This window comes from Doryrhamphus excisus, chromosome 2 (genome assembly GCF_030265055.1).
Source record: "Doryrhamphus excisus isolate RoL2022-K1 chromosome 2, RoL_Dexc_1.0, whole genome shotgun sequence".
Classification (NCBI taxonomy): Eukaryota; Metazoa; Chordata; class Actinopteri; order Syngnathiformes; family Syngnathidae; genus Doryrhamphus; species Doryrhamphus excisus.
Window position 1 is genome coordinate 2539343 of NC_080467.1, and position 24576 is coordinate 2563918.

At 47.4% G+C, this 24576-nt stretch overlaps 1 protein-coding gene across 7 annotated transcripts in view; it reads right to left on the bottom strand.

The window, feature by feature from the left end:
• Nucleotides 1-24576, bottom strand: part of LOC131103098 (sorbin and SH3 domain-containing protein 1) — a 49930-nt gene that overhangs the window by 23224 nt on the left and 2130 nt on the right. For 5 of the 7 annotated variants that reach the window (XM_058049087.1, XM_058049077.1, XM_058049068.1 and 2 more), the window contains exons 2-13: nt 15621-15663; nt 15471-15557; nt 15054-15170; nt 13637-13728; nt 12792-12927; nt 12340-12482; nt 12152-12212; nt 11904-11978; nt 9977-10012; nt 9710-9821; nt 8714-8828; nt 7145-7228 (exon numbers count right to left, since the gene is read on the bottom strand). In XM_058049087.1, the coding sequence (XP_057905070.1) occupies nt 7145-7228; nt 8714-8828; nt 9710-9821; nt 9977-10012; nt 11904-11978; nt 12152-12212; nt 12340-12482; nt 12792-12927; nt 13637-13728; nt 15054-15170; nt 15471-15557; nt 15621-15663 (1101 nt within the window). The remainder of the gene's footprint in view (nt 1-7144; nt 7229-8713; nt 8829-9709; nt 9822-9976; nt 10013-11903; nt 11979-12151; nt 12213-12339; nt 12483-12791; nt 12928-13636; nt 13729-15053; nt 15171-15470; nt 15558-15620; nt 15664-24576) is intronic. The other 2 variants (XM_058049051.1, XM_058049059.1) reach the window with 2 other exon arrangements.

Below are 24576 nucleotides of genomic sequence, written 5' to 3' on the forward strand. Positions count from 1 at the left end.
AACTCCCAGTTTGGGTCTGATTTGGTTTTTGACTCAGTTTTCATATACTATGTACCACGGTTTTACATAAATATACAGTATACATACATAATAAATCATACATGAAACCAGGAACCGGAAGTGATGTCATCAGCATTTCCTCACTAACACAGTTAAGTAAAGCATGTTTTGATATTTTTCCAATTATACTTTGAAATGCATAAAACTGGCGAGTAAATAAAAAGGCTTAAGGTGGGAAACCATCGAGTTGAAGAACCACCAGGAGATGTTTGTGTTGTCTTTAGGACAATGACGTCTTCAACCAAGGTAACCTGAAATGTTCATTTGTTTTCATTCATTCATCAGATTTACATTTATTCTTATGGAAAAGTTGACCTTCTGGAATGGATTGATGATGCTAACCAAGGTTCCCCTGCAGGCCTTTTCCCTCTATTGTATTGTATCCAATATATGAATATTGAAGAAATATGACGATGGTGTCCTCATCTTTGCCGTCTTCTTGGTTTTCCATTTGTAATATTTGGCATTGTTCATATTTGTTAATAATTATGGTTGCCTGGATGACCCGGTTTGCCAATGAATACCTCCGTGTACTGCACATATTCCAGAGGTATTCCATGAGTACAGTTGTCCAACTTAGCATTCCTAGCAGCAAGCGGCTAATTTGAGTCCACTGTTTCTGTTGCTCTCCTCGTTTGGGACGTCACGGCGGTAAAAATAGCCGACGTGACACCGCTGGCACTATGAATATGAGCACAAGTGTTTGCAAGTACCATTACACAATCCCCATCCCAGCCAGGCTGGCCCTGCCGCTAATACCGCAACCACTTCCCCACCGCGGCGCTCCAAAGCCTGCGCTTCCCAAAGCACCCGCCAGACAGGGAACATTCTCCCGGCCCGTTTGCCACCACATGCCTTTGTACTTAGTTGCCAGGGCAGGAAGATCATTAATAACTCATCTTCATAAGAACATATTCCATATTCCCAGCTATTTTTACAGTCCGGTGTTCCATGCTAACTGGGAGGGAATGTGTGTCATGGGATGAGCTGATGTTTGCATCGGAAGAGATTGGAAAGTACCAATCCTTGATACGCATCAAAAGGGAATAATATGTAATATCAATATAAAATATGTATAAAATATACATTTACATATATACATAAAATATGTATGTAATATAAATATGTAATATCTACGTATATCTATGTATCTATATATGTCCTTTCCTGTGGAGCGGAACTCAGCTTCAGCGTCGCCCACAAAGTTCCTACGGAATTGGAGCTCTCCTGACAGGTGTCCCCCCCCCCCCCCCCCCCCCCCCCCCCTCGGAGGCGGGCTCCTGTCGTGGCTTTCATATTGCAAATAGCGATGATGAGTAGGTCACGGTAACATGAATCCCATTCTTTCCAGGAGCCGTGGCGTTGATATGTTCCCCTGAAACAAACGGCCCCCCCAGCGTGGGGGGCCGCCACTGCCAGGCGGCGCTTAGCTCATCTGCGTTAAACGCTTAAAGGTAAAGGTTAAGTGAATAACGGAGGTTAAATATGAAAGCACAACCAGCCGGGGGGCTTACGCCGTTGCCTCCTTTAGAGGATGTCAGGTGGTCGGGGGGGGAGGGGGGGGGCATGATACTCTGCGCTGGGACAGTATAGCAACAGCCCGCCCGTCACTTTGGCGCTTGGGGGGGGGGGGGGGCAAACGCCTTCTGACCGGAGCTATGCGTGGAATCCCGGCCCCCGCTGGCGTATCTCAAGGAAACCGTTTGACCAGAACGCCAGACGCCACCGCGAGTGTTTGCAGACGCCTACAGCCGCGATTGGTCGCATCATCCAGGAGGACCACTCAGACATGACGTACAGCTGTCAATCTTACACTTGACAGGCTGCTCTTGAGGGGCAAAGCGTGGCACCAAAAATAGCTAAGTATTTATACTTAAACTGATGATCCAGGACCACCAAGACCAGGGACCTGGTGGTGGACCTCAGGAGAAACACCTCATATCCACAACCCAGAACCTGTTCTCACTGAAGGTGAACCTAGAAATAGCTGGGAGTACATCTGGATGATGAACTGGACTGGACTGGACTAGATGTTCTGTCCTATGCAGGAAAGACCAGAGCCATCTGGCGTCCTTCACCAAACAAGAAGCTGCTCCAGATCTTCTACCAGACCGTGGGAGCGAGTGCCCCCCCGTATGCGGTAGTGTGCCGGCTGAGGAGCCCAAGAAGGTCAAACCGGTGAGGAAGGTAGGCCCTGACGTCTGTGGACATCTAAGCAGGCTTCTTTCCATCATGGACGACCAGCATCATCTCCCTACAGAAGAGCAGTTTCAGTGGCAGATTACTATCACTGTCCTGCTCCACTGAAAGACGGAGGAGATCAATCCTCTCCGATGCCGTCTGGCTTTTCAAGCCAACAGACAGGGGGCGATAGAAACACCACAGGCCTGGACTTGGACCTTGGGAGATAAGGTTGCTATCGACGCTGACTTTATGCTCAATGGACGCAGGCTTGGTCATGATGACGGGCAGGCTTGGTCATCATGATGGGCAGGCTTGGTCTTCATGACGGGCAGGCTTGGTCATCATGACGGGCAGGCTTGGTCTTCATGACGGGCAGGCTTGGTCTTCATGACGGGCAGGCTTGGTCTTCATGACGGGCAGGCTTGGTCTTCATGACGGGCAGGCTTGGTCTTCATGACGGGCGCTCCATGATGGGCAGGCTTGGTCATCATGACGGGCAGGCTTGGTCTTCATGACGGGCAGGCTTGGTCTTCATGACGGGCAGGCTTGGTCTTCATGACGGGCAGGCTTGGTCTTCATGACGGGCAGGCTTGGTCATCATGACGGGCAGGCTTGGTCTCCATGACGGGCGCTCCATGACGGGCGCTCCATGACGGGCGCTCCATGACGGGCGCCCCAAGACCGTATCGTGCAGGCAGCGTCTTAGAAGGTCTGCGGCGTCCCAACAGACACACGAGGAGTCTGACGCTCTTTTCAAACGTTTTTGCCGACACTGAACGCATCTTTGGTCTCCTCGACAGCAACACCACTTGGTCATCATCCATCAATCACGCTCAGCGATGGCGGTGCATTCATGAAAACACTAAATGTGAACTTCAAGCGTTATCCCTCGCTAGACGCCACTTGGGGCATCGCTGCCTCACGCTATTGTTGGAAAAAATACCTGAATAATAAATGATTGCTACTTCCTGTTGACTGGGGCCTGGTGTTAGTCCACCAATGTTGAAAGACTAGCTATATGTAGGGACACGCAGCTAGCAGACCCCGGTTCGATTCCACCCTCCGCCATATCTGTGTGGAGTTGGCATGCGTGGCTTTTCTCCGGGTACTCCACCCCCCCCCCCTCCCCATTCCAAAAACATGCTAGGCTAATTGTCCAAATTGTCCATAGGTATGAATGTGAGTGTGAATGGTTGTTTGTCTAAATGTGCCCTGTGATTGGCTGGCCACCAGTCCGGCTGGGATAGGCTCCAGCACCCCCATGATCCTGGTGAGGCCAAGCTGAAGTAAATGAAAGCTGCTTGGTGGTTGACTGGCCTGTTATTAGTAGAAAAGTACAAGTACAACCTATACGTAGTATTGTGGTCGCTAGGCGTAGTACTGTTACACTGATGATATATCATATATCAACATACGCTAACGTTAGATGACGCTGCCTCGTCAGGCTAAATGGCAGCTAATTGGATTTCTCCTCCAACAATCATCAATCCCAGGACCCCAAAACGCTGAAGCAGCATTGGATGTTCTCCAGGAGTACGCTATGGATGCTTCTTCTCCATTACAAGCGGTCCTCACAGTACTTGGATGATTTCCACTTGGACCAAAGGCTTCCTGGACAAGAGCCATGAAGGACCTTCACGTCATTCAACTCCTCCAGCGTTGTGGTTTCTGCCTTCAGTCACATCCGTCTTCCCTAACGTGTCAATCAAAGTCCAATGCGTCAGTGAAGGGCAAATGCTGCTCATACCAGATGTCACTTTGACATTAAGCAGGAGCCAGACATCAGGACGACATCATCTGGCAACCCTCCAGGCTGGGAGTCAACCTCCACTGCTGAACCTCCTCCACGTCTCCACCAGCGTGGAAGTGCTGTCTCGGGAACAGCAGACTCCGCCCCAGCAGGCGCATGACTTCATGCTGAAGGCAGCCGTGCCACCTCATACGGGGCGTGGGGGCGTGGTCTCCAATGAGGAGAACATCTGCTGGTGCCTGGCCAGTGAAGGCATGTGGGTCGCCAAGAACCAGGGCATGTGGGTCGCCAAGAACCAAGGCATGTGGGTCGCCAAGAACCAGGGCATGTGGGTCACCAAGAACCAGGGCATGTGGGTCGCCAAGAACCAAGGCATGTGGGTCGCCAAGAACCAAGGCATGTGGGTCGCCAAGAACCAAGGCATGTGGGTCGCCAAGAACCAAGGCATGTGGGTCGCCAAGAACCAGGGCATGTGGGTCGCCAAGAACCAGGGCATGTGGGTCGCCAAGAACCAGGGCATGTGGGTCGCCAAGAACCAGGGAATGTGGGTCACCAAGAACCAGGGAATGTGGGTCGCCAAGAACCAGGGAATGTGGGTCGCCAAGAACCAGGGCATGTGGGTCGCCAAGAACCAGGGAATGTGGGTCGCCAAGAACCAGGGAATGTGGGTCGCCAAGAACCAGGGCATGTGGGTCGCCAAGAACCAGGGCATGTGGGTCGCCAAGAACCAGGGAATGTGGGTCGCCAAGAACCAGGGCATGTGGGTCGCCAAGAACCAGGGCATGTGGGTCGCCAAGAACCAGGGCATGTGGGTCGCCAAGAACCAGGGCATGTGGGTCGCCAAGAACCAGGGCATGTGGGTCGCCAAGAACCAGGGCATGTGGGTCGCCAAGAACCAAGGCATGTGGGTCGCCAAGAACCAGGGCATGTGGGTCGCCAAGAACCAAGGCATGTGGGTCGCCAAGAACCAAGGCATGTGGGTCGCCAAGAACCAAGGCATGTGGGTCGCCAAGAACCAGGGAATGTGGGTCGCCAAGAACCAGGGCATGTGGGTCGCCAAGAACCAGGGAATGTGGGTCGCCAAGAACCAAGGCATGTGGGTCGCCAAGAACCAAGGCATGTGGGTCGCCAAGAACCAAGGCATGTGGGTCGCCAAGAACCAGGGAATGTGGGTCACCAAGAACCAGGGCATGTGGGTCGCCAAGAACCAGGGAATGTCTGGACTCTGGACTCCACGTTCACGACTCCATCACTTCCTCATGTTCGACAGTTGGGAGGCAGGAATTGTTCTCCAAGGACTCGGCGTTGACCTGGATCCTGATGCTCGGGTGGCCTGCATCCATCCTGCCTGGCGTGTGGAGTGAATCCTGGATGATGATGATGATGATGATGATGATGATGATGATGCATTCCAGTGGTTAGGGTGCACCTCAAAAGGAAAGGAGTCACGCTTGGGAGATGAGTTCATACCACAGAAGAAACTAGAACAGATGATTTACTGCATCATATGAAGGAACCTCTTTTATTAGCCTGTTCTGTTATGACAGGGTTGTCCAAAGTGTGGCCCAGGGGCCATTTGTGGCCTCGACAACTGTCGACCCTTGGCTACGAGAGGTGCCATGTGGTTTTAGTCCCAGTCGTGGACCACTGGACCAGGTCTACAACCTGTGAGGGTGTTTATGGTCTTTATGGACTTGAAAAGGAATTCAACCGCGTCCCTTGCCTCGTCCTGTGGGTTCTGTTGAAGGAGTCCAGGATTGGTGGAACGCTACTTTGTGTCGTTTGGTCCGTGGACAAGCGGAGCTGAGCTTGGGTCGCATTGCCAGCAGGAGGCCAAGGTCTGCTTCTGGTCAACGTTGGACTCCATTCAGATTCTGTTAATCATTTTCATGGACAGACTTTCTATGCACAGTCGAGGCCCGGAAGCCTCTCTGGTGAGGTGTTCCCAGACCTGGGACATGCTGGGAGGGATTATGTTGCACAGCTGGTCTGGGAACGCCTTGGTGTCCCGGAAGTCTGGGCTTCCCAACTGAGACTGCTGCCCTGCGACCCGGATAAGTGGAGGAGAATGGAACGGAATGTAATGGAATGATCTAATGAGATGTTGTAACATATGCTACAACTATGCTAACGTCTTAGCATGTCTATGTGTTGGTTCCCAAAGTATCAAAGTATTTGGTATGTAGTCCTTGGTGGAAAACGTTTGGACGACGAGGTTGAGTCCTGAAATATTGTCTGTTTGCTAATGTGTGTATTTACTATGATACCATCTGAAAGAAACACGCGTCACACCCGAAGGTAGCGCTGACTCCGCCCCGCCTGCAGGAGGACCCCCTTTGATGAGAGTATAAATACATCCAACGCTATGGATTAACAGTACACAGTTACTGGGTTTTACCATGGCAAGAACCGGACCCCGTATCTGATTACTTGGATTTTCATTACTTAGGGCAGGGGTCAGCAACCCGCGGCTCCAGAGCCGCATGTGGCTCTCCAGCCTCTTTGTTGCGGCTCCCTTTGCAATGCTTGAATATTTTTTAGCACCCGTGTGGTGAAAATGCACGTCTTTGTTATGAGTTTACAAAAATCCAACTTTGTGTGAGACCATGAATGCATCCTGACTGAGTTCTGACTGGTGACTGAATGAGCAGACAGGATGCTATCCAGTTCTCTCTGACAGGTTAACATGAAGGGAAATGAGTAATACTTTGAGTTATTTGAGTTATTAATTATTATTAATGAGTTATTTGACGATTCTAAAAAATAAATTAGAGCTCATTTAAAAACAAAAGTTTATCTCCAGTACTAGCAAGAGTACTCCAACTCGTCTTTTTTTTTCCCTCCAATGTTGTTTTAAACATACAACGTTTTGCGGCTCCAGGCTATTTTTCTTTAGTGGGCAAGTGGGTGAAATGGCTCTTTTCATAGTAAAGGTTGCCGACCCCTGGTTTAGGCGAAGAAACAGCTTCCAGTTTTCAACTTTGGACTTTTGACTATTTGTACTTGTACGTGTATATTTGTGGCATACATAAATATATTAGTTTTATAGGTGAAGTCCAAGTGGAAGGAGAAGTAGTCTTACAATCAGACAGCTTGAGATGTTTGAGATGTTATCACATGCAATTCATCTTAAAAGCAGCAGCAACTTACCGCTTTGCCAAACTCCATCTCTGAAAAGAATTGATACCATGGCTCATTCTCTAAATCTACAGCGTCCGCACAAACGGCCACAGTCTACAGGGGCATGGCCACGACAGGAGGAGCAGGAGGAGGAGGAGGAGGAGGAGGAGGAGGAGGAGGAGGAGGAGAAAGACAAAGAGAAGACAGTTCAGACAGCATGGAATAACAGCCAACTTGATGTATATAATATATATATATATATATATATATGTATATATATATATATATTGATGCGTATATCTTATGAGTACATTCCTGCTTGTTAAGGGATAGGTTCACATCGTGGAATTATGGAAATATAAATCATACGCAGGCGGTCCTCGGGTTACAAATGAGTTCCGTTTTTTGATACCTAAATGAACTCCTAAGACCCTCACATAGTACACAGGATACATGAAGGACATAAAAGGTCACATATAACGTTGATGGATAATGACATATAATGCAGATTAAATCCAAAACTGAAATGAAACATGAATACATTCCAATACTGTCACAGGCGAGTCCACCTAGACCTAGACCTAGACCTAGACCTTGTAACCACCTAGACTTCCTTGTAACAGCACACAGAGTCCATGACCCCTGTAGCATTCATTAGCATTCCATCATATTTATCCTTAAGGATGGTCGTGACGAGGGCTGCAGTTAACTTAGTCGATTAATCTGAAGAGTGTTATTTTTAGTGTTGACAAAAAGCAACAAAGGAGTTTTTAAATAGTTTTAGGAGTCTGTGTCCGTAATCAGGAAATGTGGCAGAGCGAGTACTACTGGTAATACTAATAGTAATAATAAATAATAGTTAATAAGTAATAGTTGATTGTAAGTAGTACGCACTGACCAATGTTCCAATGTGGTAGAACATGTGAACCTATCCTTTCAACACGGAACGTCTGGAATAGATACACAGCAATGACAAATGAACATGCAAACGGAGACACGTGATCATGAGCGTCCATAAGTTGCTGTTTTATGTCACATGATGAAGAACAACAACAAACCCGAATAGAAAAAGAACTGCTAGCATAGCAACAACTGGAGCAGACACCGCTAACAATAACATGATCAATGACGTCCATCCTTACGGAAGCAGAATGTGTCCATACCATGCTGTCAATCAAAGCTACGCTGCAAAGACCGCCCCCAAGGACAATGACATTTGGGTCAGCGCCACGTCCACACGCTAAACCAAAACACGGAGCCTCCGTGTTCCGTGTCTGCCCTGAGATCCCGTCACAGCGAGCCCACTCGGCCCAAGAAGCTTACATTGAAGACAAAGGATCTCCTTGGAAGCGATACCCCCCCCCCCCCATGTCACTAAGGATCATCTGTCAACGGGACACCATTTAGGGACGGGTCCCACGATGCCACTTTGGTGCTGAAGCTGCCACCCGGGATGCAGAGGAGAGCGGGGGATGGATGGATGGATGGATGGATGGATGGATGGATGTGGGAGTGGGGTGCTGCTGGCACGACACGCACCGAGAGAGAGAGAGAGAGAGAGAGCGGGCGAGAGAGGAGGCGGGAAGGCGGCTAACATACCGTTCTCTCCAGCTTCAGGACCGACGATTTCCCCGGCTCGTACTCAAAGATGCTCTTGGGCTCAGCGCGGTACTTCCTGGTGTCCACCTTTTTATCCGGGGGCTCCCACTCGTTTCTGTGGAGGGAGGGTGGGGTGTGGGATGGGAGAGAGAGCCGATCCTCATCACAGAGTCGCCATGGCAACCATCTTTAGCTCAGGTGTTTTTCAAAATGGCGATACGATGACATACGATCATCCAGCCAGTCCATCTCCTCCTTCAACGGAGTCAATTGATCCGACCTAATTTCCTGGTTTCCTGGTCGGATTGAGCAGGAATAAAAGGCCATCCTGATATTACGTCGTGTTTACATTTCCACTAGCTTAGCTCCATGGTTATAGGATGTGTTGAGGAATTGCCCACTTCCGCCCGACCGAGGATCAAGGTCTGAACCTCGACATGTCAGGCAACGCTCGAGTGGCTGACGCTGCTAACCTTGTAATGCTCCATCACCTGGTCTCCTCCATCACTCATCTGTCACTCATCTGTCAACAGGACCGCCCTCCGTGTTTGTGTGTGCGTGTCAAGAGGTGATGGCGGCCATCAGGGAAACACTTGGAGCAAGACAAAGCATTAGGTACACCCGTCTTGGTGTCCAAAGTGTAACGCCTGGCACGTTCTAAAAATATCATTCAACCAGAAAAGTGGACAAATAAGAAGAATAAAAAGTTCTCCTTAATGATCCTTAGTCTGCTGCCCCCTGCTGTCTCCTTGCAGATCTGCAGAGGAAGCTTCTGGCTGCTCTTCCTTCTGATTGGCTGCAGTTATTCACCAATCAAGGCCTTCATAAAGAGGACCTTCTACCGCTTATCCTCACCAGGGTGGGGGGGGGGGCTGGAGCCTATCCCAGCTGTCTTGGGGGAGAGGCGGGAGTCCGGCCAATCCCAGGGCACATATAGACAACCAAGCATTCCCACATGATGATGATGATGATGATGATGATGATGATGACACTAACCTCTTCGTGGAGGCTTTGAGTGATGACGACCTCGTTGGCACCGGCACGGACTCTTGGGTCCTGCCTCTTGAGCAAACCTCTGCATGGCTGAGAGATGGTGGGACTCCTTTCACTTCAAAAAACATATCAATATCAATATCAATATCAATATCAATATCAATGTCAATGTCAATATCAATATCAATATCAATGTCATATGTATCAAAGTGCATGATCTACAATGACTCACAAGTTTACTATTTGACGATAGCAAATGATGAAACTCACCATCGTCCAGGTAGCCAAAGGGGTTAGGACCATTCTCTAGAGCACAAAGAGTACAAATATATTTATTGATCATTTCTGGGCATGCTGTATTTATGACCCAGCTTTTCAAATCAAATCAATAATTCAGCATGACAGCCTTTTTACAGTATTCCCTCGCCTTCCACGCTTTTAGGCACACTTTCCCTCAATGCAATCAAAGCGTGTCAATGCCAAGCACTTTAGGGGGGCATTACTGAGCTAAAAGGGGACGCAAGCATCGATGAGCATCACGCCATCTTCTGGCTGCTGAGGCCGAAGCTGACTCACTTGTTATTAAATATGAACAGGATAACCTGGCATAACCTTACACTAGTACATTTGACTGTATTGGGTAGGAATCTAAACCCAGTTTGGATTATTTGGAGCCTGCAAGACTCACTCAGGGAAAGTTGAAAGACCCACAGCAGCACCTAGTGGCCACAGTGGGACACTGCAGTCTGATGATGCTCATACTGAATGTGGGTGGTTATGCAGGTATTGAACATTAGGTACACCTGAACCCTTCATTAAGACACTTTATGGACGACCACTGTCACGGGAAACGATCCGGTGCAAACTAAGCACCATTTTGTTAAAACTTATACTTAAACTTATATTGTTTATTTTTCTATATTGTGTATTTTGTACTGCGTAACTGATTCTGTACTCTTGCTGCTGTGCAATGCAAATATCCCCACTGAGGGACGAATAAAGGCAAATCTTATCTTATCTTATCTTATCTTATCTTATCTTATAACAGGCATTTGTAGACCAACACCTACTAGAATCCTCTCTGGAGAACAAAATGTGCAGCAGGTGAACCCAACAGGTGTATTACACATGCAATATAATATTAGTCATTTTAATGTATGAAGAAAGGCAGGAAAAATGTGTCATCGAGATGACCAGTAGTACATGCATGGACGATGCTAGTCAATGAAGATGGAAAGATGAATATTTGCTGTTATTACATGTTGGGTTAAATGCTAGTCAATGAAGATGGAAAGATGAATATTTGCTGTTATTACATGTTGGGTTAAATAAGTTAAATGTCTATCTTAATAAACACCTTAGCTTCCAATGAGAGATGGAGTACTCCATATTGACAATCTGACTCGTATCTGATATCCCGACACCCTCCAGCACTTCCCGTACCGATATCATCCAATTCCGACACTGGTTATGAACATATTGGGTTTTTGAAAAACTGTTATTTATTATAAACATGACCAATACTCAAGTAAAATATGAAGAAGTATAACAGGCTTGACTTTTGAATAAAAATCTCAAGCGACTCTGAGGTACAAATGTATGCGTAGTTCTACTGGCAGGAAGTTGTGATTCTACTTCCTGTTGACTTAGTGCTCGGGTAGGTGGGATAATGATGAGTTGTCATGTCGTCACGGTTCATTGCACATGGTTTGGTCTCTGTGCTAAAGTGTACCAAATACAAGTACACATTGCGCAATACTCAATGGGTGTCTGAATAATGGAAGACTGGTTTTCAGAAGCTGTTATAAAGGCCCAAAAAAGGCCAGTATTGTTAGTCCAGTGAACGCCATCACGCCGCGTCTGCCACAGGAACAACGTCTGGGGCCACTGGGTATGGTGGAGGCCGGTTTGAGCCGCAGCGATATCGCCAGGCGGGGGGGGGGGGGGGGGCTGTTCCCCACCCACAATCACAAACTCGCACCAACGCCACAACACGACAGGCTCTGTTGACCGTAGACCGCATTTGGGGCCACGATCGTTACTTCCCATTGCCAAAACGATACCGATACGTTTCATGGCAATATCGGCTGTTCAACGTAAGCATGTAGTACACAGAGTAGTAAGTACTGCGTGTATTAAGATCCCATGTTGGCAGCGGATTAGTAAAGCCAAAGACAAGAGTTCCAGCTTCCGATACCTTTCCTTTTCATGTGAATGTCATGGCTGTCAGGGAAAATGTAGGTGGGGCGGTATGGGTTTTCCTCAATAGTCTCTGAGTGGAATGATGGAGAGACACCCCACAGGGTGACATGAACACTCACACACACACAAACAGTACACACCATAGTATAGTATAGCATAGTATATAGTATATATAGTATATAGTATATAGTTTGGACAGGAGGGGGCATAGGAACATGTGAAATGATAAAAAGAGTCTCTTACCGGGTATCTTGTGGATCTGCTTGAACATGGTCTTGTACCAGTCTTTGGACTTTTCCGTGTTCTGAAGTCAACATAAAAAGACGTATTCCAGTTGGACTAATGCGGCACTAAAGTCTCTAATGGACTGGACTATTAGTCCACACGCACACACATCCGTGAGACCGTACAGTGGGAGTTGCGTTACTCACCCGCCCCGACACAATGGGCCCGTTGAGCGGACCGAGGACGGGGGACTGCAGCGACAGTCGCAGCCTTTTCCCGTCCATGTCTGAAAGCGGACTGACCAAGTCTCTCCCGGGACCGGGGCTTTTGTCCCTTCCTGGGGTGGGGTCTGTAACCCAAGACAACAACACATCCCAACAACCGTGAGACAAGAACAACTGACACATGAAGGCAGGACTTCCTAGCCGCCGACGGGAATGCTTTCTCTGCTCTGCTGTGAGAGGAAGACCAAGACCAAGACCAAGACGTCAAGATGCAACGTCACAGAAGAACAGAGAATAATGTTCCAAAAGTTCCAAATGTTCTCCGAAGCAGCACGGAGAAGGGCAAAGCACAAACGGACATTCCAAGAAGAAATGTGACTAAGCGACAAGAACACAAAGCCGGTTGAAACCGGATTTGAAGCGGTGTGGCTCACCTCTGTTGCGTTGCAGCAGAACTACTGTGGGGGTCACCGTGCTCGTGGAGCTGGGGGGTGATGGGAAACCATTGTGGTTGTCACATGATGTCGGCGCCTGGTTTTCTTTGATGCTTTCTGGTGAATTGGCCTGAACCTGACACAAAATATACAAACACGCACAGTTAAACCTGAATGATGATTTACTATGCGGGCAGGTATTGATTATTATTGATTCATCCCTCCATCAATCCATGCGTAGGCCTAGCTACAAATCAACTAGCGGAAATAGTCTTAAGTAAGTTTGATCAAGTGTAATTACTACAGCTTCTTGGTTGATATTAACACAGCGGCATCTGTTCAAGTCTAAGCCTAATGAAGAGTAAAATCATCTCAACTCTCCCACAGAACAAGTGGATGTACTATCACACTCGGGCAGGGGTCGGCAACCCTTCCATGAAAAGAGCCGACGTCACCTCCTGGAGAACATTTAGAGCAACGAGTCTTGTTTGTCTTTCATGGCTAATTTTCTGTTATTACTTCTACAATTTTGGCTAATATTGGGTGTATATAGGTGGATGTAGGGGTGCTATGTCCTGCCTAGAAGGCTCTAATCATATTAAAACCATATTCAGAAGGTCATATACCAGTTTTCTATGCTCTAACTGCCAAATATAAATAATACAAATAAGGAGTCAGCATTATTCCTAAATGCCCCCTAAAGAGACAAACATGAACTCCAAGAAGAGAATACAGGAAATGGAATTATCATGGAATCATCTTGGACGCCATCGTTCCCCTAAGTGAAATCAATAAATGTGAGTTAATAAATATCATTTTAAAGCGCAAAGAAAGATTCAACATACCAGGCAGTGGGTGGTGTTCCCTGGAGGGAAATCAGCCGCCATGTTGCCCCCCCCCTCAGCCAATCCTCCATTCATTTGACTGGCAAAGTCTCCTGGGAAAAATCCATACATGTCAGTCCAGAAGAAAAGAACATAATTGATGATAAAACTATCCAAGGACGTGAATGTTTTTACAGATACTGTAATGTTATGTGAAAGTACAAAGTATATTAATATTACTACATAAACGTGAGGTAAGTGGATGGGTTGTTGTGTCCAACAAGTCTGGTGTTTGTGTGTCTCATCAAACATTATAGCGACATTACCAACACCAGTGACCAGTGTAGAATACTACATAATACTACATACATCTTCTGAATGCCTTATATTTGTATTGCAGTTCATTAGGCCATTTTTATTCTTGAAATGCTTCATTTAGGCCAAATATACACAAAATGTGTTAAAATATGCATATTTTGACTAATTACAGGACATATACAAACACAAAACAGAAAGATGATTTTTAAACCGACCACTCACTCCCCAAGACTTTCTTTATCCATACTTTCTTTAAATATGTTTTTTATACCATTTGTAAAGAAGGAATCCTACTAAGCAGAAATTCACTTATCACGGTCACGTGTTTAACCAGTTAATCGTGATAAAGGAGGGATTATTGTAATCCCGTTGCCACAATATCACATGAAAACAGGAAGAATAAAAATATCCTGGCTGGAGGAAAACCACGAGTCACAGATATTATATTTCGTCTGGAAGTAAACGTGCAAGCAATGATCAGTTTGGATTTCGGCTTTGTCGGCAACCGCCTACGTGGACATCAGTGAAGATCAGCAGGTTCCACTACGTCCACGTCCCCCGAAAAAGGAAGGAAAAAAAAAAGAGTGAATTTAGTGATCAGAACAATGCGTCTATTCAACGAGCTGAAAACCTCATTGTAGCAGCGGCCTTTCCAGCCGAGGCTCCGCCAATCAGAGCGTGGCCCCCAAACACTTGGCTGGCCCCCAGCGCCGTCCCCACGTGCTCCGTGCAGCGGCAAAGTGCAGCGTGGGCACCCGGCGACAAAAGAGCTCTTTGACACACAAACCAAAATATGAGCAATCGCCCTTTGTCGTGACCCCCCGTTGCCTAGCAACCAGGGACAGACTTCAAAACAACATCCGTTACATAAGTCTCACAACCAAACAAACATGGAGGCACGTCTTTGATTTTGACCTCTAAATCGGCTTTCGGCTCAAACAAATGAAAGCAAAGCATGGAGATATGATATATATGATATTTCCATTCCAGCATTTCCTGCATTGTGGTGTTACATCATCACCTCTTGGTGCCAGTCCCGCTAAGAAACGTATGAACACGCAGCAGAGCGGCCATTAGCGTCCACCAAATATGTCCTCCAGCAGCGGCGGCGTTGGCTTACCGGGTGTTGCGGTGTCGCTGGGATCTGCGCTGCCGCCGGCTTCGTCGTCCAGGTGGACCAGCGTGGCCTTCAGGGTCACCACTCCTTTCCCCTTGCACACCCTGCTGGGGTCCAGGCCTGGGCACACCAGACAAAGACCACCACAGCGCTTATGAAAAGGTGCACTCCAGTTTCAGGTTCTTGCTTCCTCACGCACCAAATGACCAAAATAGAACATCAAAACCAGGCCATCCACTTCATTTCCTGTCACGTCAGACAAACCGTCACTCGCCCAGAGCAGGAAGTAGAGCACGGAGCAGGTTACTGACACCATTCCACGTCCTTCTACGCTTTCATCAGGGAGGATGAGGTGTCCCACAGTTGGAGGCACTGAAAGTTTCATGAGGAGGAGGAGGAGGAAGAGGAGAGAAATATCACCTGCAGCAGGAATCAGGTCAGGGGTTCCTTTCATGGTGGACGGGGGCGTGATCCTGATGGCGCTCACGGCACGAGGACCCGATGGGACTGGAGAATCAAAGAGTTAGATTGGATGTGCTCCGCATCATCAGCAGACCGAGCCGGGCTTACCGGGAGTCGGGCTTGGCGTCACGCTGCCCCCTTGTGGAGAGCCCTGGGGTTGCACATGGAGACAAAACTAAATCAACAAGCTTTCATGTTTTCATGCATTGGATAGCAAAGGTTGGACTTTTGGACTTTGTTGGCAGCAGAGATATTCCTATGACGGGCTGACATGCGTGACTTCCTCTTCCCAGCTGCACCACGCTAAACAACGTTCCCATGGGGGGGTTCTAATATTAGCTATGGATGGGGATGAACTTTTAACCAGGCATGCGTTGTATTTTAGCCTGATGAACACATTTGATTGATGGCTGTAATCCGACCATAACGACGCTTGGAAATCAGGTCCAATGTTGCAGTTGGATGTAGTTTGACAACAAACTACAAACAAGCTACAACAGGGAGAATTGGTGTAGTGGAACCTCAGACTTCAATCCAAAGACCAAATCATGAAGACCAAATCAATTATTCCATAATCCAAATATTCTACTGCAGACTGAAAATGATTACCATGAAATTAATATCAAATCAAACCTCAACTTAGGGGCGGCACGGTGGTCTAGGGGTTAGCGCACAGACCTCACAGCTAGGAGACCAGGGTTCAATCCCACCCTTGGGCATCTCTGTGTGGAGTTTGCATGTTGGGTTTACTCCGGGTACTCCGGTTTCCTCCCACATTCCAAAAACATGCTAGGTTAATTAGCCACTCCAAATTGTCCATAGGTATGAATGTGAGTGTGAATGGTTGTTTGTCTATATGTGCCCTGTGATTGGCTGGCCACCAGTCCAGGGTGTACCCCGCCTTACGCCCGAAGACAGCTGGGATAGGCTCCAGCACCCCCCGCGACCCTCGTGAGGAAAAGCGGTAGAAAATGAATGAATGGATGAACCTCAACTTAGAAGAGTGGATCTGTATACTTCAACTTTATTATAAACGTCATCATTACACACCCTGGCCCAGCTCAGGTGTCCCCCTTAAACCGGCCCCCCTTGTCAACCGTCTGATTGTCATACTTGAATTTAGTGGCGTTTCCCACCCTCGTCATCAATGGAATCAAAGGAAGAAGACATAATTAGATATGATATGCATATGAAAAATGAGTCACCCACAAACTCCTAATAAAGATGATGAAAGAATTCCCTGAGCGGAATCTGTCTATAGTGTCCCAACTCTAAAAGAAGCACAATGCATCAGTCAACAATGTGGGGCTGCTTCGTTTGGGCGCTCCACTCGTCTGTTCTGCGTACTTCGTGACCATACGGAACATCGTTAGTGATCACTTTGGTCAACACCAAATTGTAGGAATGCAGGTTCCATGCCAGGAAAGATCCCGGCTTCGGAACCGCCAACGTTTGAATACACGTTTAAACATGCTAATTAATCCCAGCTTCAATGGCGGTCCGTGCAGAGACACCAAGACCAGCACCCCCGACTCCCGGGGGCCTCCCTTTCAGCATCGCCAGCGCCACTGATTTAGGAGACATCCTCCTTTGGAATTCCAAGGAAAGGCAGAGACACACTCACTGTTCACTCGGATCTTTCATTCCCGTGGATTCACCGTAACCGTGGTTACCATGTGCCACACTCCATCTCAACTTGACTGCTGCCACCTTCACCCCACTTGATGAAGGTTCCTCTTGTCCCAGTGGAATATTATAGGAGAAGATAGCATGGGGATAGTTCCACAGCCCACATTCATACAGGAAAGTTGGAGGGAATCCAAACATCCCAAGGGCGGGAGATGCGGCACAGACCTTTTAGGATATCACTCATGATGATAACATATACGTGATATACGTGATATACATGATGTATGTGATATACGTGATATACCTGATATACGTGATATACATGATGTACGTGATATACATGATGTACGTGATATACGTGATGTACCTGATATACCTGATATACGTGATATACGTGATATACATGATGTACGTGATATACCTGATATACGTGATATACCTGATATACGTGATATACATGATGTACGTGATATACGTGATGTACCTGATATACCTGATATACGTGATATACGTGATATACATGATGTACGTGATATACCTGATATACGTGATATACCTGATATACGTGATATACATGATATACGTGATATACATGATATACGTGATATACATGATGTACGTGATATACATGATGTACGTGATATACGTGATGTACCTGATATACCTGATATACGTGATATACGTGATATACATGATGTACGTGATATACCTGATATACGTGATATACCTGATATATGTGATATACATGATATACGTGATATACATGATATACGTGATATACATGATGTATGTGATATACATGATGTACGTGATATACATGATATACGTGATATACATGATGTATGTGATATACATGATGTACGTGATATACATGATGTACGTGATATACGTGATATACATGATGTACGTGATATACATGATGTATGTGATATACATGATGTACATGATATACGTGATATACATGATGTACGTGATATACATGATGTACGTGATATACATGATGTACGTGATATACATGATGTACGTGATATACGTGATTTACATACGTGATACACGTGATGATAAGCTCCCTGACTAACATCAAACGTCAAACGTTGTCTCCTGCCTAACATGGTGATGTCATCTCCAAAGCCAGCCATCGTTTGCCATCAGCTCCGTCCTCCACATCCTCAGATGAACCCACAGGTGATGCGTTGACTCCAGCATAGACGGGATGATGAAAGGAGACAAGATGGCAGCTTGCAATGTTCCCTTTGGAGTATAAACATCCAGGAGCAAAGACCAACCTGGCCTTTTTAGGAAGAGAGGCCTCACAAGAGGTCCATCTGTTCTGGATCAGACCAGCGGGAATCGTGACAAGACAAAATCAGCTCAGGAACATTTGGGAACACGTTTGCATCCCATCTGTGCTGGAGAATCCCATCATAGGAATGAATGATCCAACAGGTTCTTGGCTTTGCAGGAACCATCCATCCATTTCCTATACTGCTTATCCTCACTAGAGTCGGGGGGGGGATGCTGGAGCCTATCCCAGCTGTCTTTGGCCACTTTTTACATGTCTTATTCTTCGTGGATGTTTTTCACACCCTTTTTTAAAAGATGAAGCGATGAAGTACGAGCAGGAAAACTCAACCAAATTCCTATGAAAGCATTCCAGCCAAAAAGCTTTTCCCTAAAAGGCTCCCATCAACCGGAACCACGACTGAAATGGAACGCCGCTTCCTGCTCACAGACCGAGACGTCTGTCTCAGCTGTAGGGATGCTCTGACCTTGACCTCGCCACATAGGGGGTCTGTTTGTCCCTGATAAGAGGCGTGCCCAGAAGGACCTGTCACCACATGCCACCTGGGAATGTGGCACCCATAGAATCCGTGCAGACCGCAAGATCAAACCCTCCTCCCCTTCCCATGTAGGGCCTGTGCTCCCCCAGGCCAGACCTCCATGCCTCAGTCGACATGATGAAGCGCCACAGTAGGAGTGCACGAGTGCTGCTGGCACGCACGAGTGCCAACATGAATTCCAATACACTGTGACATTGTCCAGCAGATTTCCAACCCACCAAAGTCCAACATTAAGGAGACGGAGGGGCCAGGTAGGGGCCAGGTAGGGGCCAGGTAGGGGCCAGGTAGGGGCCAGGTAGGGGCCACCATGCTGGGGGGCCACCGTTTAATGGAGCTATGTTAACAGAGAAGGGTCCCCAAGAGAAGGGGTGTTACGTAACCCTTTGACTTCTGCTTAGTGATGACGGTGAGACGCCATCCAGCAGCGAGCGCCCATCCCACCAAACAGCTCCAAACATGGCTCGAAAAGGCCGCAGCGGAGCAGCAGCTTATCCCCATAACTGAGACCCCCCCCCCCCCCCTCTGCACCCTCCCTGCTCTCTTCCATAAACAGCTTCCATCCTGGACAGCAGCCGGGATTCTACACATTCCTGGTGGAAGCTATTTGAGGTTCATTTAAACAAGGGAAGCATAAAAGGAAATGTATGGAAGTCACACACGGCGGCCATTAGGGTCTTACAGGAGGATTACACTTCAGGTTGATAATGGATGGAGATCAGAGTGGCTGGTTGGACGCCACCTCAACCACGTCTTTGGAAACCTCACCAGATGAATCCTCACCAGATGAAACCTCACCAGATGAAACCTCACTAGATGAAACCTCGCCAGATGAAACCTCACCAGATGAAACCTCACCAGATGAAACCTCACTAGATGAAACCTCACCAGATGAATCCTCACCAGATGAAACCTCACCAGATGAAACCTCATTAGATGAAACCTCACCAGATGAAACCTCACTAGATGAAACCTCACCAGATGAAACCTCACCAGATGAAACCTCCCTAGATGAAACCTCACCAGATGAAACCTCACCAGATGAAACCTCACCAGATGAAACATCACCAGATGAAACCTCACCAGATGAAACCTCACTAGATGAATCCTCACCAGATGAAACCTCACCAGATGAAACCTCACCAGATGAAACCTCACCAGATGAAACCTCACCAGATGAAACCTCACCAGATGAAACCTCACCAGATGAAACCTCACCAGATGAAACCTCACCAGATGAAACCTCCCTAGATGAAACCTCACCAGATGAAACCTCACCAGATGAAACCTCACCAGATGAAACATCACCAGATGAAACCTCACCAGATGAAACCTCACTAGATGAATCCTCACCAGATGAAACCTCACCAGATGAAACCTCACCAGATGAAACCTCACCAGATGAAACCTCACTAGATGAAACCTCACCAGATGAAACCTCACAGCAACACCAGAAGCAGCAGCTTTAATGAGGGATGATGTTCAGGTGTCCTCATGTTTGCAGGACAGATGAGCCACCCTAACCCTAACCACCCTTTTGGGATGGGATCATGTGATGCCAGGGTTGACATCCCTGGCATGTTGGCACATGTGAAGGTTCTGGCCACATTGGAGTAAAGGGCAGTAACAAACATGGTTTCCAAAGCCTGGCTTTTAATTCTAACCCTAAACCTAATCCTAACCATAACCATAACCCTAACCCTAACCCTAACCCTAACCCTAACCCTAACTCTAACTCTAACTCTAACTCTAACTCTAAGCCTAAGCCTAAGCCTAACCCAGCTGGTCCAGACAGTGGACTAAGAACGTCAGTGAGCTGACAGTACCCAGGTCCGTACTTATGTTCAGAAGGACCTTCAGGCTAGACTCCCTGCTGACATCAAGGATAGAACCCCTACACCCAGAACCCATAGACTCAAGTCAAAATTCTACACATCATTATTATTCTTCATGGGAGGGCTGCACAGTGGACGAGTGGTTAGTCAGGAGATCGGGCAGACCTGGGTTCGAATCTCTGTGTGGCGTTTGTATGTTCTCCCGGTCATACGTGGGCTTCCCCCGGGTACTCCGGTTTCTCCCATTGGTGACTCCAAATAGTCCACAGGGACGGACGTGAGCGTTCATGGTTGTTTATACGTCGCTCGCCATTGGCTGGCGATTAGTCTGCCTCTCACCCAAAGACAGCTGGGGTAGGCTCCAGCATACTCACGATATTTATAGGAACCTATTCTATTACTGTTGCATATTCCCAGTGTACTTACAAGGGGACTCTCATAGTCCTGTTGGACAATGTTCAAACCCCTCGTCTATCACGGTCTGATACGTCAATTTCCCCCATTTATAAATAGAATATTATAGTATAATAATATCATGCTCTTAATATAGTTAAGAGCATTAAAAACCTGTGTGGCATTATTCCATGATTCCATGATTCCATGATCCCAGTCCACTCCAACGCCCACCTGTACACTCGTGTCACCCAACAGAGTCGGCCATCTAAACCAGGAGCTCGCGGTGGTGTAGTGGTTAGCGTTGGGGACTTTGGAGGGGATTCCTTGGGTTTGAATCTCCATGGTATTCGTCAGGAAGGGCATCAGGAATATACTAAAGAGCTCAAGCCCAAAAATCATGTGCGGATCAAAATGATCCGCTGTGGCAACTCCGCAATCAGGAAAAAGCAGAAAGAAACCAACAAGCAGATAATAAATACTTCAGTCAGTGGATGCAGTAACTACTTAGTAGTATTTTGTAGTAATGTATCCTTAAACATAAACATAGAGTTAGCCCTTACCCTTAAAACCAAAGGTTGGAAACGCCATCAATGTCTGATTTGGTTATTGCTATATTAGCTAGCGCTAAAGTGTTCCATGAGCCAGGAAGTGCATGGCGATTGTCCGGCCGCCAAACGGAGATTGAATGGAATATTGAAGCAATGCTGGGAATCTTGTTTGATGGCATCACTCGTTAACAAGCTCAGCTGTGCTCACATTCCTTGCGGCTTGGCTCATGGGGGAGGGGGGGGGGCACTAGACATTAGGCGACTGGCAACGACAACCCCAATATTTGTCAGATGAGACGTCTCATCTGGGCTGGATGTTTTGACGGACGCGTGGAGTGGAAGCTGTGAGCGTGCTGCCGAATATAACTCCTGGACCGATGTGTCACTCAGACCCCAGACCCCAGACCCCAGACCCCCCCATCATGGAGTCATAGGCCATGGCGGCTAAACGTGAATATGAACAGCAAAGTGATAATCCAGCAATTTTAGGTCGTATGAAATTATCCTCGTGGGAAAGGAGCCGACAGCGGGACTCCACTGGGTCTCCGTCCGCCTATTTCGGGAAAGCTTCCCGAGTCCGACTTATCTCGTCCCGTGGAGACAAACACGCAACTCAATCAATATCAAGCACCAATGCTTCAGCGGTGACACGTGCCCCCCCCCATTCCAAAAACATGCTAGCTTCATTGGCCACTCTAATTGTCCATAGGTATGAATGTGGGGGGGGGGGGGGGTTGTTTGTCTATATGTGCCTTGGAAGTGGCTGGCCACCAGTCCAGGGTGGACCCCGCCTCTCCCCCAAGCCAGCTGGGATAGGCTCCAGCACGCCCGCAACGAAGTTCAAGTTTGTTGCTAAGTTTTATTTATTTAGTAGAGCTTCGGTCTTGGTCAGAGTGGCAACGCTCAGCCATTCCTGGTATTCCTTTGGCAGGTGGCAGGGATGGCACGCCACGCTTTTGGAGAACCATGGACATCCAGACCATGAAGAGCCCCGCCCGATGAAGGAAGCATCCAGTTGTCATTGTTTGAGTTTTATTCATCTGCAGCGCATCACTTCCACTTGACCACCGCGCTTTGGATGATGATGATCACATGCTCATTGTTCTTCTAGAGCTGCAGTGGCAGCTGCTGACGAGGAACAGAGCAGGGCAGATGGGTGGGGGGGGTAGGGGGGGTGTAATTCCATCATCAAAGTATAAATTGTATTTTGGCTAGCATGTTTCCATGTCTCTGATGGGATGGGCTTCTTTACACGACAAGCATCACACTTCACTCGCCACTTCACCCAGAGGAGACCGGGGAGGGGGGCCGGGGGGGTGGTTGCTTAGTAACCTGTTAACATTAACATGCAATAAAAACAAACGTGGTGTTTGTCCACAAGGTCTAGCTTCTTCAAGAAGCTTTGACGACTGAACGAACAGATTTAGTGAAAGAATGCAAATGTGCTGATCATGCAAAATTTGGAGGGCCTGCATTTGCAAATTGGAAAAGCAACGTTGCTCTGGTCCTCAACAATGTTTACATCCACTCGGAGCAGATTACACGGCCCCCCCATTTAGCATATTGCAACCATAACAGAGAACAACGGCGATCCAAATCTTCACTAACCTCGCCTTAACCAGTGCACCCCCCAAATGGTACAAGATGGATAAATCTTTGACACCCAGTTTGGAGATTCAAATTTAGCTGCAATGACGCCTCCAAAAGCAGGCGAGGGGAGGTGGAAGTGGGTGGTGTCGAGTGACTCTTGAAAAGCCTCATTAATATTCATAACTGTGCCGGGTTCATACCAAGAGGTCCTGTGCTAATCCTTTTTGTCACGCTTAAATCATCCTTCCAAATTCTTCCAAACACAAACGTGGCGCTACGGGACACATTGTATGGAGCGCCATATGTCAGCAGAGTGGGCCCACTAAACGCCCCACGGCTGAGCCAGTGGCTAGCAAACATGCAGAGTGACAACCTTCCCTGCATGTGTAAACACTCACGGCTGCTTTCATGCTTTCATGTCAGGCTGCGCTTTTTCCGTCTTCCGTCAATCCAACACAAAGCTGAACATCCTGCCGCCCGCTTGGCGGCCAACTATTGGTGCTGCTCATATGCATCATGTACGTCACACTCGGTAGCCGTGCTTTTAGGGGACACGGAACAGCTGATCCAAACCTCGTTCTTCCCAAGTAAACACAGCAGAGATACGTCGCTGATCCTGTCCAACCAGGTCGTTAGAAGAACAAGCCTTTATTTGCTCCCCTAAGCAGGGAAGGCAACCTTTTGGAGAAAAAATATCCTTATCCTCAGCAGGGTGCTGGAGCCTATCCCAGCTGTCTTGTGGCGAGAGGCGGGGCCCACCCTGGACGTATAGACCAACCCCCCCCCACATTCATACTTAATTTAACACCTTGAATTGTAACAGGCCACGTGGAGCCATTTTGTCTTATTTTAGCTTCTTCAGGAGTACTTTACATACAAAAATGTACAAGTTCTCTGGGTTCATCTCTCAAATATGAATATGTTTAACTTCCTTAGTCATCCATGAAAGCGGACCTCTATTATCTTTGTGTTTCACAGTCACCCCGAGTTTTGCTTTTTTTTCTCATATGCTGTGGAGCAAACTACTAACTGTTTGTGTTTGGTTCATATTGATTTGGTCCATCTTGGGCCAAACCAATGACTCCATTAATCGCAACAACAAGATTCAGATTAATCGATTAAGAAAATAATCATTAGTTGCTGCCCTAATTGAATTTCACAGGTTTTTCCTGAATAACACACCAACACTGTACATGAATACAATATTTACAGTATGAACTAGGAATGC